The sequence below is a fragment of the Xiphophorus maculatus genome, chromosome 19 (assembly GCF_002775205.1).
Source record: "Xiphophorus maculatus strain JP 163 A chromosome 19, X_maculatus-5.0-male, whole genome shotgun sequence".
Taxonomy (NCBI): Eukaryota; Metazoa; Chordata; class Actinopteri; order Cyprinodontiformes; family Poeciliidae; genus Xiphophorus; species Xiphophorus maculatus.
In genome coordinates, this window is record NC_036461.1 from 19,636,217 (window position 1) to 19,653,879 (window position 17,663).

Consider the following 17,663-nt stretch of genomic DNA (forward strand, 5'->3'; position numbering starts at 1 on the left):
ATATGGACAAGTAAGAAAAACAAATCAATACACAATTATCTCTAACAAAAATGTATCAATTTTAATTAGATAGAAAAGCCAGTACATAATGCACAGTGCTGCTTTTCATGATATCATCTGGATTAAGTTCACGTTCACCATTCAACACTTCCAGTACTCTGTGAACACCATCATGGTTACCAGTTGAGTCTATTTAAAGCATTAAGAGTCAATAAAACTGGTAGAACACACAGTATGCAAGAAAAGCAGAAATTTTTGACACTTCGCTAATAGCTTTGGAATATTTGGACTGTAAATACTAACATTGTGATGATGATTTGTTTGCAGTATGTTGCATCACACAACCAGAGTTATAAGCTGCTGCTACCTTAACAGGGCTGTGTGTGAAAGAAAACTCATAAACACCAGGTCTAAAGTATTAGTCATAATGTCTCTTTTTTAAAGGCAGTGAAATTAGGAACCCATTTAGATAAAAATGCTGCTTCTGAAAACTAATCAATTGAAAATTGAAAATATGTCATTTGTACTGCAGATCTGTGTAGTGTTCGCTACTACCATTTCAAAATAAAACAATAAAACACAAATAATCAGGTGGAGTATTTTTGGAAAACTAAAATGAGGGCCACAATTTTTGTCACTTTAAAAGTAAAAGTGAAGTGGAGCTGTATATTTCTGGGACATTTTCTGGACATTCTGATTTCTGGCCTGAAGTCATGACCTGATCTCCAGGCGCATGACGTTTTCATTTCACACTTTAGAGACAGCATCAGTCTTATCCTGTTTGTCTGTAGAAGGAGTCGACCCATTTCAGGAGCAGCTGATGATATCACAGGAACAAAGTGATAATTGTATGATTTTATTTCAAATTGTTAATGCCTCAAGCAAAAAATCAAACCCTGTGGATTTTAAATTAGTTTGATTTTACATTTTTACATTTAGCTTTAAAAAACTGAAAATCTAAAGACGTTGATTCAAAACCCAACATCGAACCAAACACTGATTACTGAACATGGAATGTTTTCTCAATTTAACTCTCAATGTAAATTCATCTTTTATTCTACTTGAACTAAAATGACAGACTGAAGTTTGAGAAAGTCCTTGCAGAATAAATAAAGGACTCTTCATGTGAATGCATCGGAGGTAAAATATTGTACCACTTGTAAAGCCTGCAAAAATAGAAAATCATCTCTGTGGTAAATGACTTAGATACAACAGTTTTTGTTCAAGCTGAATCCCCCTCCAGGGTCTTTGCTCTCCTTAGACTGACAATGCCCACTCAAAGCCCATCAGAGATATTTAAAGCTTTGGTGACGTCAAACTGTTCATGACTAATCCTTCCAAAGAGTCAGACCGAGGTTGCTTGTTGAACTAAAACAGTCATCTACAGGCTTCAGGTATATGACTTAAACAGATTAAAATATTGATTTAACATCAGATCACTGCCAGAGAAAATGAGAAAGAACAGTTTTAACATTTAAGAGTTGAGTTACAAGGTCATTCTTTCCTTTTTGACTGATAAGTTGCACCAAGAGCTGAATTTTCTTTGATAATGACTCAGTGTGACAGTTTGGCTCCATTTCTGTTCTGATCATCTTTGTTTCTGATCAACAGAGGAAATTTCCATCAGTATTTCAGTCTCCAACTCTCAGATCCAGGAAAATGTGGTAAGAAGACTCACACATACACACACACACACACACACACACACAAGCGTTTGCAAGGTTACAGAGTTGATGGATTTGAATCAATTATGCTTTTTGCTTCCACTGACACTTTTCATATTTTTGCTGTTGTGTCAGCATGGGTTTATGTAACTGAAATATATATTAAAAGAAAAAGGCTTGCAAGCTGCCAAGAACATCATGTCATGTTTCCATGCAGACATGCACCCTTACCATCTCCAAGGTGAGCAAGTATCAAGCACATCAAATGGAGATTACTGTGATTACTCACTCAGCTACATGGTTTCCATAGAGACTATGGTAATTAGACCACAAACTATGAGGAGGAGGAGGACGAGGTTTATAATATTGTATTCCTGTCGTCTTTGCCTGAGGTGTGATATTAGGCTTTCTGTGAACCGGGGATGAAATGACAGCGATTATGAACAGCAGAAGCAGGAAATATTTTCTAGTTTCAGACTCAAAGCTGATATTGATCTGTGATGCTGTGTTGTGACACGCTGTAAGGCACAACGCTGTCTCCAGGCTCCAGTCCAGTCCTGGATCCATCCCTAAATCCGGGAAGCTTTCTTTATTTAAAACAACTTTTGCTTAATTTGTTAACATGTGAAATTGTTGAACTTCTTAAAATCTGAGTCAAGTTTGGTGATGTTGTTGTTGCAGCTCAGAGGTATGACCCAATATCACAAAATAGTATGGATTCCTCACAATACACAGAACTCATTTAAAATCCTTTCCGCCATTATGCTCCGTGTTCAGACGCAAAGGCAAATGGCATCTGAGATTCTGATCATTCCTCCATTAATAGGACCAAAGCAACAGTGACCAGTTTACAAAATGATCTGCCAAACACACGAGTAAATGAAAGCAGCCGGTACAGAACGCCTGGAGCAAAGTACCAACTTGGGAGCAATGTTCAGTGTTCTCTGCAGTCAGGCTTACTTATAGATTTAACCTAAATATAATACAAAATCAGGTTAAATAATCAGTAATTCTAGCATTATGTGTGACATAACAACCAGTTCAAATGAACTGACGCAGAGCTCCATGTCTGGGGACGAGCAATTAAAACTAAAGCCAGATTAGCAGCAATTAAACAAACCGATCCCATGGTAACCGCCCAAACCTCTGCAACACCAGTGACCCAACCCTGTCCTCTCCAACACCCCCACTTGGTAAACAGAATGTGACTGTGGTTTTTGGTTTGATTGATTTTCTGCCAGTTTCACATGTATATACATAATTTTGTCAGTTTAAGATTGTTATTGACACCGAACTCACTAATTTTGACATATTTCTTTAGTTTTTCTATATGAACACTTATATGTATAAGTGCAATGTTTTTTGTAGACAAATTACATTTACTTTTTTTTTCTTTTTTCTTATTCTGTTATTGATACTTATTGATCATCATTGATAGTTACTGTTAATATTATATTAACAAATTTACCAATTTTGAAATCTGTCTCATTTATGTTTTTTATTGCTTTTGCAGTACGTACATAGATTAAATTGGTTTAGAAAAATTAAAGTTTAATCAACACTTTAATGCTATCCAATCTGCTACTGATCTTGTATTCAAATTTTTTTCTCCAGGACATCAATTCAGTTTATCAGATTTTTCCAGATGAAGTTCTTGGCTCTGGACAGTTTGGTATTGTTTACGGAGGTGAGTTACACATTCATCCAAACCCTTGCTGTTATTATTTAAGGTGTATAGTTCAAGTAATTGTTTCCACTGCAAAGAAGTAGCTTAATCAAATTTGTTAGGATCTTATTCTGTTACAGCTAACTGTTTGTAAAATTATTAGAGCATTTTAAATGATTAAATGTATTAAAAATCAACTGTTTGAACAATACCAAAATTTACTTGACATACAGTATAAGTTTTTTGGAAGTTAACTGTCTGTATGAATGTGAAGCTTTCAGTGAAAAAGAAAGACAGGAAGAAAGAAGAAAAGAAAGAAATACAGAAAGAAAGACAGAAAGAAAAAAATAAAATCATACTGTAACAAGTGTAGCGCACTGCGGCTCTGCACTGCTTCACTCCTAACAATCTCACATCCCAGAAGATTTGCACTTGATTCACCCTGCGATTACAGTAAGCGACAAAATTGAGCTGGAAGATGTTTAGCTAAAAACAGGACAGTTTGGCCAGCAGAGAGCAGAGGTCTTTAAGTTAAACTATCAGGTTACAATAATATGTCAGGTTTACTTCACTCAAAAGTCTAATTAGACTTAGACTGACTTTATTGTCGTTTTGCATGCACAGGGTGTATACAGAACAAAATTTCGTTGCATACAGCTCAGGACAACGTTTTGAGGTTCCAATGTTGTGAGGTTACTCCAGAATAAAATAAAATACAGTATAAAATATGAATATAAATATGAATATAAAATATAAAGTGCAGGACTGACAGTAAAATGAAAGTTACTTAGCTATGTATATGTGCAATATGCAGAGTCAGTTAATCAGGTTAGATCGGACTGGACACAAGGTTGGGTCGGGTTGGATTTTTCTGTCAGATCTAAATGAATTTGGAGGAGAAAATATGATGTTTTCAGAGGGTTTTTTTATGTTTTTTGAAAATGTGATATCACAACAATGGGTGTATTATATGGCAGAATTTTGCATAAGTTATGGATAGTCATTGTCGGAATAACAACTGAACAACTGAATGTTTAATTTGCCTCATTGATTGATTATCATGAGGCAAATTATGAATATTATTGGTAGACATGTTACCATGGCTCACATCAAACTCACACATCATGATACCAGATATGCCAGTTGTCACCCACACTTGGAAGCCCAATGGGTGTTGCTGGCCTCTAATGTATTGTTTGAAATTGTAAAAACAAATTTAGGGCATTGAGCTCTGATTATCATCAGGATGTAGGGAACATGATTGTACTTGAACTGTTACAATATATCTATTTAGACCACACTTAACTTTGTGCACTTTCAGCGCAACATGGACTGCCATGCTGTCCCAACTCTGTAATATTACAACACATAAAACATGCTCCATTTATCAAGTGTTGCACCAACTAACATTGTAATAATTACTCCAAAATTGAAAAATATGTTTTGCTTCTTTTTGATTATTCTGGTCCAGTGAATCACAGAGATCTCAGAGATCTTGCTCAGTCAAGATCTGAGCAAGTCACAACTTAAGGTTTTTTAAGTTGTGACCATATTCTGAGAATTGAGTTCCAAATTTCTTACCATAAGCATTCGACTGAACAATAAGGTTCAGTCTCTAAGTCTGCGTGGCAAACAAAAAACATGATTTTGTAACATTACAACACTGGGTCTTAGAGTGCTATAATATAAAATGCTAAATGAATTGCCCACCCCTGTGTTAAGTGTTGCCCATGTTGGGTGTTCACAGTGCTTAATGTGGGCAGGTTATTGGCATGAATTAGCTATTATTACAGTCTGTAGGCTAGACAGGTGACTAACTTACCCTGTTTAATGCCACCTACTCATGTAGTGAAACCTGATTTTATCCTTGATAGCAGGATAAAATTGTTTCCCTAGTAACAGAAAAATGATTTATAACTTTGATGTCACCTTTTGAAACACAGGAGAAATAATTCACCTAACAAAGTCCTTTCCATGATCTGACAAACACTCTTTTTTGTTTAGTTTTTTTTTTTTTGGTTGACTAACTAACTGTTTGACCTGTAGAAACTAAAAGTGAAATGCCTAGAGACCATGTTGTATAGGACTGAACATTATCTCACCTTTAGAGATATATGTGAGGATTTTCCTTAAACTGTTATTATACGTTGAAGGTCAAATTTATTCATACCCTTGGCCAATTAAAATTTTTAAATATTTCATTCAACCAGTTTGTTTCTGATTGGAAACGAGACAGGCATCTCTCAAAAGATAATAAAGTGATGTGAAACATTGTTTAGCCATTGTTTTGATAAAGAGCCCATATCAGTTACTTGCTGAGAATCCCTGAAGGTCTAAAACTGAAATCTCCCCTGGTGTCACTGTAACCTTCTCAAATATATACTATATTTCTGCACTACCAGTATTAGCCAACAAAACTGAAAGTGCTTAATTTTTGTTTAAATGTTTCCAAAAGTTATTGTTATATTTGTTGCAGGTAAACATCGGAAGTCTGGTCGAGATGTTGCCATCAAAATAATCGATAAACTTCGTTTTCCTACTAAGCAGGAGAGCCAACTGCGCAATGAGGTGGCCATCTTGCAGGTAACCTCACAAACACACGATGGCTGTTCAAACCTGACACTAAAAAAAAATAAAAAAATTTAAATAAAAAAAAAACCTGACACTAACATCTGCCCTGGTAATCGCTGGAACTGGTCAAAATCTGTCTTCATTAGCGTTAGCGGTCTGGCTACATATAAAGAAGTAGCTCCTTCAAAATCTTTGTCAAAGGAGCAGACTCGGTTAAACACAGCAACACCTGGTCTTCTTTAGAGAAAAAGAACAGAACATAAAGGTGATGGCAGCAATAACTGAAGATAATGCATAAATGGAAAGTAAAAGAAAGAAGTAAGTAAAAGAAACACCAACATATTTTTTTCCTCCAATTTCTTCTCCTGTTTACTTTATCAATAGTAAATAAAATGCTGGGACCCGTATTTGACAGGTAAATATTTCAATTAAAACACACTCTTAAGATTTAAAACTTTCATTGGTCTCCCAGCAACCAGCAAATTCTAGTTTATGTGCTTCATCAAGCTCCACTATAACTATTGTGCATTTCTCCAAACTGGGAGCACTGACCCGAAGAGCAGAAGATGCCAACCTACCATGACCTGTGTGTGAAGGGCCACAGCATGGTGCAGCATTTACTGAATTGGAGAGTCTGGTTCTTTTGTTACAGTTGCATGATAAGATCTTTTTTGGTAAAACCAAAGCAGGCACAGGACCCATAGAGCAGGGCTGGGTGATATGGCTGAAAAACATATGATATAAGTATTTCATAAATACTGCCAAACTGGTGGTGGTGACCTTTCTTCTTTTATTTACACTTTCCTCCTAAGCTGTCTGTATTGTGTGAACTCCACAGACTCCACACACGCTGCCCACTGCTACCTCAGGTTTTGTAGTTGAGGCAGACTGCCTATATTTCCTCATTCTATATTTCTTCATTTCCCACAATCTGCAGGGAAACTAGCAAGCTTGGTGAACGAGTTGGGCGTCTAGCTCCGTTTCCACCAGGGCAGCCACCACACAAGTGTTGGCACTGCACAGACAGTGGCAGTTATGCTGTGTCATACTCTGTTTGTGCTGACTTTCAACATTAACACCTTGGTGTCACATTACAAAACAGTTCAATGTGACTGCAGTTTCCTGCTGAGCAGCTTCCCTTGCATGTCAGTGAGCATACTCAGTCTTAGAAACTTACCTTTGCATTTCTGGTGGACATCCACTTTGAAAACACATAGACCACTGAGGAGTTAAACATGCTGAAGCATGATGGCACATCATGAAACTGGTAGTGCTCATGCTACTCAGCAGGTTTTACTAGCTTAGCAAAGAGTGAGTTAGCTGATGCCAACCTATAGCTGGCAGTGAGAGGTTGAGCGATTAAAGCATTTCCTCTGCCTACAAGCCCCAGAATGCTGTGGTTCTGAATCTGAGTTCAAAGATATTATCAACACTCTATCTGACATATTTTCTGTTGCTCAATATTGTTTTATAAACCAGCCCTACCATAGATCACGGTGCCTGTTGTCTCTAAAGTGGCATTTAGTCAACATTCTTTATGCGCTGCCGGTCAGTGTGAGCATGATGGGATCATGGTGTTGGCCTGTTAGTCAGAATACTCTGCCCTGTTTCAAATTCAGACTTAGAGCATTGTGGATCAGACGCTAATACAATCAAGACTAATGCTGCATAAATCACCACCATGACAAGGAACCAGCAAAGCATTCCTATGGAAGTTTGGTGCGAGTTCCAGAAACCCAGGGAACTTTCCCATTCCATTATGCATTATTACTGTTTCATAAACATGTATGCACACTGAAGGTGAAGAAACTATTGGTATAAACTCTCATTTGAAGTTGAAAAATTGTTGATTGTTATTGCCCAAGTGGAGATTAATCTAATTTGTCTTCTTTTCTGTCAGAGTTTGCACCACCCAGGCGTGGTCAACTTAGAGTGCATGTTTGAGACACCGGAGCGAGTGTTTGTGGTGATGGAGAAGCTCCATGGAGACATGCTTGAGATGATCCTGTCCAGTGAGAAAGGTCGGTTACCAGAGAGAATCACCAAGTTCCTAGTCACACAGGTAATACTTTACTATTATCAGCATTACCCATAATCATGAGCTTGAAGTTACTTAACTAAACTTTATGAAATAAAGACAGTCATTCAACTTCAGTATTAGAAAATCCACAAATCAACAGGAAGATTTCTTGAGTATTTCCAATACAAACAGACCAAAGATGTGCTATGAGCCTTTCGGGCTGAAAGCAGCACTGACTACAGTGAGCTCTCTGAACCAATCGTTATTATTACAGGCGGTCCATGCAGCTAGGTGGTGCTAGCAAAAGTTGAAAGTGTCAAAATCAGTCTGCGGTGCGCTGATGCTCACAGCCAATAGAGGCAGGTATCATAATGCTCCAGATAGAGCAAAAGGCAAACAGTCAGTGTGGAAACAGTTTTTCCAAAACGCCCACTCTGCTGTCTGCGTTGTGCACTGTCACAATGTCCTCCTACTTTTTATCTCCAGAGGTAAACCTGCAGATTTCTGGGGGAGTTTTGGCAACATTTGGTCTGAAAGCCATATCATCTTGACCAAGAATAAAAATGATTTATTATTTTTACAATAATCTGTCTCAAATTAGATTATTTGACATTGTTTTCTCCATCGAGTTTACTTGGAACAGAAAGATGTTAGAAAGTCAGCCTTTTGTCTGTCGTCACACAACATATAAGCAGTGGAGATGTTCACAGTTAAAGCCTCTGTGGACAGGATTTAGGAATTTTATGGATACAATCTTCTATGTGAATCCGATGCAAAAATAAAGCAAACACTTGCAGAAAAGCCGGTTGAGAGGGCTCTGGTTCTGGAGTTCCCTCAGAGTCTTCCAGCTGGTTCTTGTGATGCTCTTTTTCTGTGTTCTGCTTCTTCATCAGATCCTGGTGGCTCTGCGGCATCTCCACTTCAAGAACATCGTCCACTGTGATCTGAAGCCTGAAAATGTGCTTCTGGCTTCTGCAGACTCTTTTCCTCAGGTAGTCTGTGTGCATATATAAGTACAGATTATGGCTGGGCTGCTTTTAACCTTAACTTAATTAGCTAAATTAAATGCTGTTTTACAGTCTTAATATGAATAATGACTGGAAAATACATGAAGGCAACGATAAATAACACTGTCCTTGTTTTGCAAGCTTAAATATAGATGGTGCATAGCTATATATTCAAAGTGTAGTCTTCTTGTTGTGGTTTGGCATTATTATTATTATTATTATTAATGCCAAACCACATTAAGTTATCTTTAAGTTATTAAGTTATCAGATTAAGTTATCTTCTTAGCTTCTTTAATTTTAGAAGACGTCTTCAGGTATGGTCTCCATGTTTCCTGAGAAAGAAATCCTTCTTATTTAAAGGACTAATGAAAACAGAGGCATGTATTGTAAAATGTTGAGAGGAAATGCTTCTTGTCCTCTTTTAACTGAATGTTTCTTTCACAATAGCTACACCGAATAACATCCCGCAAACATTTCTGAAAGTCTAAGATTTTTTTCTAAAACCAGGTCAGTGCCAGAAAACCAACCTCTTTATCAAGTTTGCATTTTGATGGGAAAGTCTTAAATAAATACTTTATGTGCATATGGAAACTTGTACAGAAGCCCAGGCTTCATGTCATGCCACTGTGTTTGGGACAGAGACTGGAAAACACCCATTATGCCCAGTCACTTGCCAGCAGGGAAGGGAATTGCTGAGCAGTGGGGGTTTGTCAGACCATCCTCCTCTCATTTGTGCTTCAGGTAAAACTTTGTGACTTTGGATTTGCTCGGATCATTGGTGAGAAGTCTTTCCGGCGCTCAGTGGTTGGCACACCAGCATACCTTGCTCCTGAAGTCCTGAGAAACAAAGGTTACAATCGTTCTCTGGACATGTGGTCGGTGGGAGTCATCATCTACGTCAGGTAGGCATCAGAAAAATGACTCGTGATCAATGGTCGAATTCATGTTTGGATTGAGAAAGATGCATATTTACAGAAAGAATATATTTCTCATCATAGCAATATTTTGCATTGTAACTATAACGTGTATCTGCAGTTTAAGTGGGACATTCCCTTTCAATGAAGATGAAGATATTAATGATCAAATCCAGAATGCTGCCTTCATGTACCCTCCACACCCGTGGAAGAAAGTCTCCCAGGAAGGTATGTGATTCTACAGAACCTCTTTAGTGGTTTAGGCTGGACGTCAGGTTCACCATACCACAGTTTATTTTCCATAAAATTTTCAATAAAAAAACAAAAAGAAAATGAAACCTGAGCTCACTGGAACCAGATCTGAAAGAAAGGTGATATAACATCAGAATAAAAACTACTGAGAAAATCAGAAGGTATGATATACGAATTCAGAATTAGTGAGATTTAACTTCAGACAGGTAGAAAAAAAATTCATGAATAAATCTACGTATATAGTGTATGAGATTTAATCGCAGAAAATATTTAAAATTTTCATCATATTGTAATTGTTTTAGATGTGTTTGTTATCACACCTAAAAGCTGAAGAATGTAACTTTTATAAAACATGTTTTTTACATATTTATTGAAACTGTCATCATATTGTAACAGTTTGTTATGAGACAGATAATCTGTGAAAAGATGGATCTTCTTCACCTCACCTCTGATCTGCTAGAGCAGTCTGAAGAAACTAACCATGGCCACCAAAAACAACCAATCAGAGCCAGTAGGAGGGGCTTAGCGCTGTAAATCAACCTCATCTACTCTAAATGTGGCAATGAAGGAGAAACAACTCATCATCACAGTAATACCGTTTATCTGCCACCATCATCGGCTACGCTAACTAACCTTAGCATTCACAACATGCTATGCTAGCTGCAGGGCAGCAGAGAGCAAGAAGGAAAAGAGGAGAGAGGGGTGTGCAGCACCACACAGAGGGTGATTGGCAGCGCTACAACCTGCCTCCTGGCTCTGAATGGTTCTTTCTCTTAGCACTTGGAGTAGGCAGAGGAGCTACATTTTTTCCACAGATTATACTGTCATGACAAAGTGACAGTTTCAACAAATATATATAAAAAATTATAAAAGTTTCATACTTCAGCTTTAAGGTTCACATCACCCACCTGAAACCCACCAGTTGTTATAGCAACATGCTAGCAGACTACCAAAAGAGAAAAAAACTGCAGTCATGTTCTTGGACACACTTTGCAGCTAACTAATCCAGCCTCGCCCTGCTATTGTTCACCATGTCTGTAAAGTCTGCTGCAGCCTCTCCGGGCGGCTCGGTGACTCATGTCGATGTCTCTACCTGTGTCCATGCTGTTTGTTAACTGAAGTTGTCAAGTTGACACTGAGACTGTTTTATAAGTGACTCACTCGCTCCTCAGCCAGAAACCCCGAGCACTTCTCCATCCTCCCCCTCATCCTGACAGAGTGACTTAAGGTGCTGTTTAGAAGTAAATGCAGGCAATGCTCCTCCAGATTAAATGTCAGGAGAAAGTCTTCGAACAGTAGATCTGCATGTCCAAATATCAGGTTAAAGAAAGATTCCTGCCCACACAACATTACAACTTATAGACGGAAATAAAAGAAGGTGAAAGTTAAACTTTTTGTATAATTAAATGAAATAACATTTAGGTCAGTTACCTGCATGCAGAGCCTATTAAATTAGTCAGGATTTCATTATTAGTTTCAGCATTTTTCAGCATTTTGACACCTTAACTCAACCTCTCAACTGTAAAATACCTGCTAAAAATCCAAAATAAATCATTTAACCATCAAATTCAAGAAGAAAACACTTTCATAAAGTTTCTTGTAATAAATGTAGAAACCTCAGAATAAAAGAAGAGTAATAATTATGTGCATGTTGGCATTCAGTGATTTGGAGGCGACAGATATTCAGCTCTAAACCTCCACCATCGGATCCTTCCTCCCCAGAAACATTGGAGTCATCATTGTTTCCTGAACAACAAGCCTCAAAAAACATTGTTGCAGTCCTTCAGTAGAAGCAGCTCCATCTTCTTCATCTCTCCATCTGAGTTTCTTCCTCCAAACTGATAAATCTCTCAAATCTGTGCCGAAATCCTCACGGCTTTCTTGTGTATTTAGCCTGTGTATTTAGTTGTTTAAGGTTTGACTTACCCTGATTATGTCACAACATGGCACCGGCGTTTGACCCAGTTTCCACAGACAAAAACAGCAACACTCTGCATTTATAGTATTCTGTGAGAGATATTTAATAAAAGCTTCTGTGTAAACAGAAAGAAACCGCAGTAGTTGATCTTTTTAAATCATGTCGGTAGTTTTATCGTATCAGTGACACTTTAAAACTGTCAGTATGTCATGACAGTATATGGTGAGAAAGATAACTTATGAAAAAAGTCAAGCTCCTCCTCCCTGTAGTTCTACTGCCATCTTCAGAAATGCACTGTTCCTGGTCAGAAACAACCAATCAGAGTCAGGAGGAGGGTGTTAGTGATATCAATCACGCTTGTGTATGCCCTACTATTATTTAAGTTGTTCATTTCCTTTCTAAAGTGTTTCAATGCAAAGCAAAACATGTGAAACAGGAACTTTACAATCACTGGAAAACGTGGACACAGTTGTTCTCTTGCTCTGGATTTACCAATTGTCGATAATAAAGACTGAAGCTTTTCTGTCTTGCTTTATAAATGAACTTCTTATTCAACACAGTGAAGAAAAACACTCCAGCTTGAGACAGAAAAACAAAAAACTGACAACCATCTTCACTTTCTTTACTGGTTCTGTTGCTTACTTGCTGTTGCTTACCTAACCCTAACCCTTACCCTAACCCTAACCCTAACCCTAACCCTATCCTTGCAGCAATCGACCTGATCAACAACCTCCTGCAGGTGAAGATGAGGAAGAGGTACAGTGTGGACAAGACTCTCAGTCACCCCTGGTTACAGGTAGGAAACACATTTCAAAACTTTTACAGTGATCATTTAACAAAAAAAATGGATGGGGTTGTTATTGTTCTGTATTTTTTGTTTGGGTGTTAGTGTGTGTTTATGGGTGAGTTTAATTATTTGTAACATGCTAATATTGTTTCAAATTGTCCAATTAAAAACTTCAAAAGAAAATAGCTGAACTGTAAAATAAATGTTTCATCTTACCTTGGTACTACACTGAGTTTACAACACACTAAACAAAGCTTTTCTGAAACACAATTTTCTAATAACATGTCAAGTTTTCACTGAACAGAAGAAGAGCTGCTCTGCATAATACAGAGCTTAATATAATCAACTAGTGGACAGTTTGTGAGTCTGTTTTACCTGCAGACCCATTTTCATAAGGATTGTAGAATTGTGTGAATTGAGACCTTGTAACTAACAACCTCTTAACTTAAACCACAAAACAACATACCATTAATAGCCCAGATAGTCCAGCAAGCCTGTTATGTGTCAGTTATGACTTTATTGTTGTTGGGGGTTTTTTCTTTGACATTCCAAAATATTTATTTCTAACTCACAGAAGTGTGGAAATGACACTTTAAGCTGAACAACTTTATTTGTATAAAATGAACTCATTTTCCTCTCTGATATTATCAAAAAAAAAACAGTGAACAGTCTCTATCCATCAAATGTTTACCAAAATTCATCAAAGTGCATACTTCATCTTTCCATCTCATCACATTCACCACTATTTCCTCTAATACACAAAAATATAGATTTTTATTCCACCCATTGATATTTTAATTGTACTATGACAAAAGATCAAATTAGTTTTAAATCATTTAATCTTAAGGTGTGTTTGTGTTTTCTCTATAGGATTATCAGATGTGGCTGGACCTGAGGAATTTAGAGGGTCGAATGAATGAGCGGTACATCACCCACGAGAGTGATGACCTTCGTTGGCTCCATCATGCTCAGCTCAGCGGCCTTGACTACCCCTCGAATTTCATGAATGGTCCTCTGAACGATATTGATCCAGGGATGGAGCGCTACCATGAGCAGGAGGAGGAGCTGGAGACCCTCAGTGAGCGGGTCAGTGAACTCTGAGGACAGCGTCGCAAAGTAACACAAATCAGAAGAAGGAAGTTTGAACTTTTTCTGGAGGAGCAGTATTGAACATTTACAAATATTTTTCAAGCAGGTATTATATTTCATTTCATTCAAATCGGCTTCTTTTCTATGAAAACAGCTACAGGTTTACTAATCTGCACACCGGCAGTGTGCGCTGACACCTCCAAGTTAAATGTTCCTGTTCCTGTCAAACACTGACTGGAGGCTTTCTGTGTGGAGTTTGCATGTCTTTCCAGTAGCTTTTCTTGTATCTGATTTCTGCTTCTGCCTACATTCCTAAAACATACATGTTGCTCTTATTAGAGATGCTAAACTTAAGCTTTAGCTTGCTTCTGTTTCTGGTTTCCCCCCATGGCTTAAATGAAGTTCAGGTTATAATCGGCTGTGACCCTTTGACAGAGGCAGCTCATTAGAATTGAAGGTCTCATGATTGTTTTTGAGTAAACTCAAAATAAAAATTATAATAGATATACCTTCTTTATATCTTTCTAGTTAACAGTATCAGAGATGGAGAAATGAATAAGAAATAGGAAGTACATGACCTCAAGCTTCTCAACATATCAGACTGAAAACAAAATCTCCCTTACAGATTTCAGTTTATTGTCACTCTTAAATGTTCTGTGAGCTTTTTTTTTTTTTTTTTGTTAACCCTCCTGCGGTCTTAAGATGCAACCCATCCTGCCATGATCTGAACATATTCAAGAACAGATCAAACATATTTATTGTTTTGGGGTTTTTTTCCAGTCCGGGGTCCAAAACTATTTCTAAGGGTGCGTTCACACCAGTCCTGTTCAATCTGCTTTAATCAAACTCCAGTCTTGTTTAGAAAGTCCGGTTCATTTGCACAAGTGTGAATGCATAATAAAACTGATGTAGACCAAAAAAGTCTGTCAAAGCTTTGACTCAGTAGGAGGGAACTGTGGTGAGGTTTGAATGCATATGTGGATGTCAAAAGAAGCAGACAATAGCACATAGGATTCTGGGTAAAGACAACCAAAACAAACGCGAGTCTAGAGATAAAGAGAAATATACTACAAACACTAAAATCTGATGGCACTCCATTGTGGTTTACATTACCTGAACAAGTACGTTGTACTCAGTGTCTTCTTCATAAGTTTTCCTTCAGTGATTCTTGGTGCAGCGCCGCCACAGGCAAGGAGGTGAACAGGTTTTTCAAAGGGTTTAGTTGGTTTGACACAGTGCAGTGTGAAAGCGAACAACACCAGCTGGAAATGGAACAAATGCAGCAATTTTGGTCCCCAATCAAGTTTACCAGACTGTCGGGTGTGAAAACACCCTAAGGCTTTGTGACTCTAGCGGACTACAGTGAGAGACAATATGCACAGAGAAAACACCTCCAAGAGCACACCGCCAACTCATCCAGGAGATCTCTACCTTCTCAGAACAATATGCAATAACCTAATCAGGGGTTTTCAAAGTACAGCGGCGCTAGTTGCCTGTCAGACGGCAAATCGGCAACCTCCAAATTCCCTTCACCACCAACTACATTGTTGCTATTATTTCTGTTTTCTTTGTTTTTTTTTCTGTCACTATACTTGATGTTCCATTCACAGATGTTTACACTACACTTTAGAAAGCCTGATGTAAATTATTACAGGTGTTACTAGTCTAGTTAATCCAGTATTACAATGATCCAATGTACAGCAGCAAGTCCAACTCTGAATGGCTCGAAAAGACAACAAAACAAAAGAAATATTTTTCAGTGGCCAAGTTAAAGATAAACAGCTAAAACCAATTGTGAGGCTGTTGCTCTCCCTCAATCTGATTTGCTTGTTAAATCAGAGTACCTTTGTGTGGTCATTCACATTACCAAATATTATGTGACTTGTGTGTGACCTCCTGTGTGAACTGCAAATGACCTGACAGTGTACCGCATGCACAATAGAGGGTGCAAGGTCATGTATGTAGTGAGCATGCTCAGAGTTTTGCCATGACAAAGAAGAAGTAGTAGTCAGTGTTAGCTGAAGTAAACATGGATGCTAATGGTGAGCGTACCTTACAATTTTAAGGCTGTTATCCAGATTAACAACTTAATCCTCATTATGGTCCACCATGGTTGTTGTTTTTCTTCCTGCTATCAGGACACAGAATAGTGACGTTTGTCGAGTATCAATGACGTCCAGGTGGGATGAATGAGGCCTGCTGCACAGACTCAGGTCACATATGAAAAGATTAAATACGTAACAGATTTAGAACCAGATATTCAAGAGGCCTGGGTCACCTTAAAAAAAATCTGACTTGTGTTGTTCACAAGATCAGGTACTGGTCACATTAAGGCAGTGGTTCCCAAAGATTTTCTTGGTCCCCCTATGGATTACAAATCCCACCAAATATGAAAAGATAATCAACTGGGCACACACATCGTTCAACCAGACATAAACCTATACACATATTTTTTTTTCAAATGCCACTGAAGTTTGTTTCACCCTTTCAGGTTGCAACAGAACACACTACAAACCATCTTTACAGTGAAACACTTTGTGCAACTGTTTTTTTTTTTTCATTCATCCATACCGATTGCCGCGCCCCCTCACCCTACAATGACATTGGCCCCACACTTTGGGAACCACTGCATTAAGGTAAAAAAAAAAAGCATGTGGGTCACTTCAGACTGCAGTGTGAACGCAGCCATAGAGACAGTTTCAGTTTATGTAAACGTTTTTTTATATCAAAGTCACATTCTGCAGCTTTAATCTCTGCCATCTCCAGCCTGCGTCAGTCAGAGTGAGCACCACCATGGCTCATCACTGTCTCGCCAGGAATGTGTAAATTTAGCAATTTTGACCATGAATATGTTTATTTATAAATTCTAATATCCATCAAGTTCACCAATTGATTTTCTTTTATCATTTTTAGTGTCTTACATGTCATGATGTCATGATGCACTGCCTCATCTGCCTCTCCAGACATCTGGACATCACATTTTCTTCATCTAAGAATAGAGAAAGTGACTTTAGCTGCTTTCTTCTACAGTGCCTCTTTTTGAACTTTAACCTTACACATGCACCATAGGAGTCAGTCTAAAAGCAGCATAACAGGCTGCCTTCCCATTAATCTCTTATTGTACATTAACAGATCTATATGATACGACTATGGTAGATGCAAAGGAACAAATCAACTGTGATCGTGCGCTGTAATAGCAGGAAATCCTGTGAACTGATTTTAACTCTAGGTTATGTTGTTTCAGATTATTCTACAATGTAAAGCTGCTTTGATGTTGAAGAAATAGTTAGTGTCTACCCTGACTGCACATCACTGAGTCACTGCTGTCTTTGTGCAGTTAACAGAGTTCACTGCAGATAATGTGATATTAGATTTACATGACTGCACCTGTGACCTGAAGGCAACCTGACTCTGTTTGGCACATACTTGCTGTCAGTCATCTGTTGGAGAAAATCTACAGAGCCCTCTGGTGGCTGGTGTGAAAAATTAAAACTGAACAAATGACTGAAGTTACTGTAAAGGAGGGCTATTAACCAGAGTTGTGTCCTGACCAGAGCTTTGTATTATTCTGATGTCAGAGTTAACACTCTGCTAAAAATAATAATCGCTCAGTTTCAATCAGTCTGAAATCAAAAAGCAAGATCAAAAAATGGACAGATGATATTTGTGAGATATTTGTGTTTCTGCCGTCACTATGAGAGCAGAAACATGGTTTAGAGAAGAAGAGCTTCATGTTTGCAACAGGCAGGACTGTTTTAAGTTCTGTGAAATTTAT

At 38.0% G+C, this 17,663-nt stretch overlaps 1 protein-coding gene across 4 annotated transcripts in view; it reads left to right on the forward strand.

Annotated features, from left to right (window-relative positions):
- Positions 1 to 15,093, forward strand: part of prkd1 (protein kinase D1) — a 31,608-nt gene extending 16,515 nt beyond the window's left edge. For all 4 annotated transcript variants that reach the window (XM_023352246.1, XM_023352247.1, XM_023352249.1 and 1 more), the window contains 9 exons: positions 1,612 to 1,664; positions 3,279 to 3,351; positions 5,807 to 5,913; positions 7,802 to 7,963; positions 8,815 to 8,913; positions 9,670 to 9,830; positions 9,964 to 10,070; positions 12,723 to 12,808; positions 13,670 to 15,093. In XM_023352246.1, coding sequence (XP_023208014.1) covers positions 1,612 to 1,664; positions 3,279 to 3,351; positions 5,807 to 5,913; positions 7,802 to 7,963; positions 8,815 to 8,913; positions 9,670 to 9,830; positions 9,964 to 10,070; positions 12,723 to 12,808; positions 13,670 to 13,900 — 1,079 coding nt within the window. In that variant the 3' untranslated portion in view covers positions 13,901 to 15,093. The remainder of the gene's footprint in view (positions 1 to 1,611; positions 1,665 to 3,278; positions 3,352 to 5,806; positions 5,914 to 7,801; positions 7,964 to 8,814; positions 8,914 to 9,669; positions 9,831 to 9,963; positions 10,071 to 12,722; positions 12,809 to 13,669) is intronic.
- The last annotated feature ends 2,570 nt before the right edge of the window (positions 15,094 to 17,663 follow it).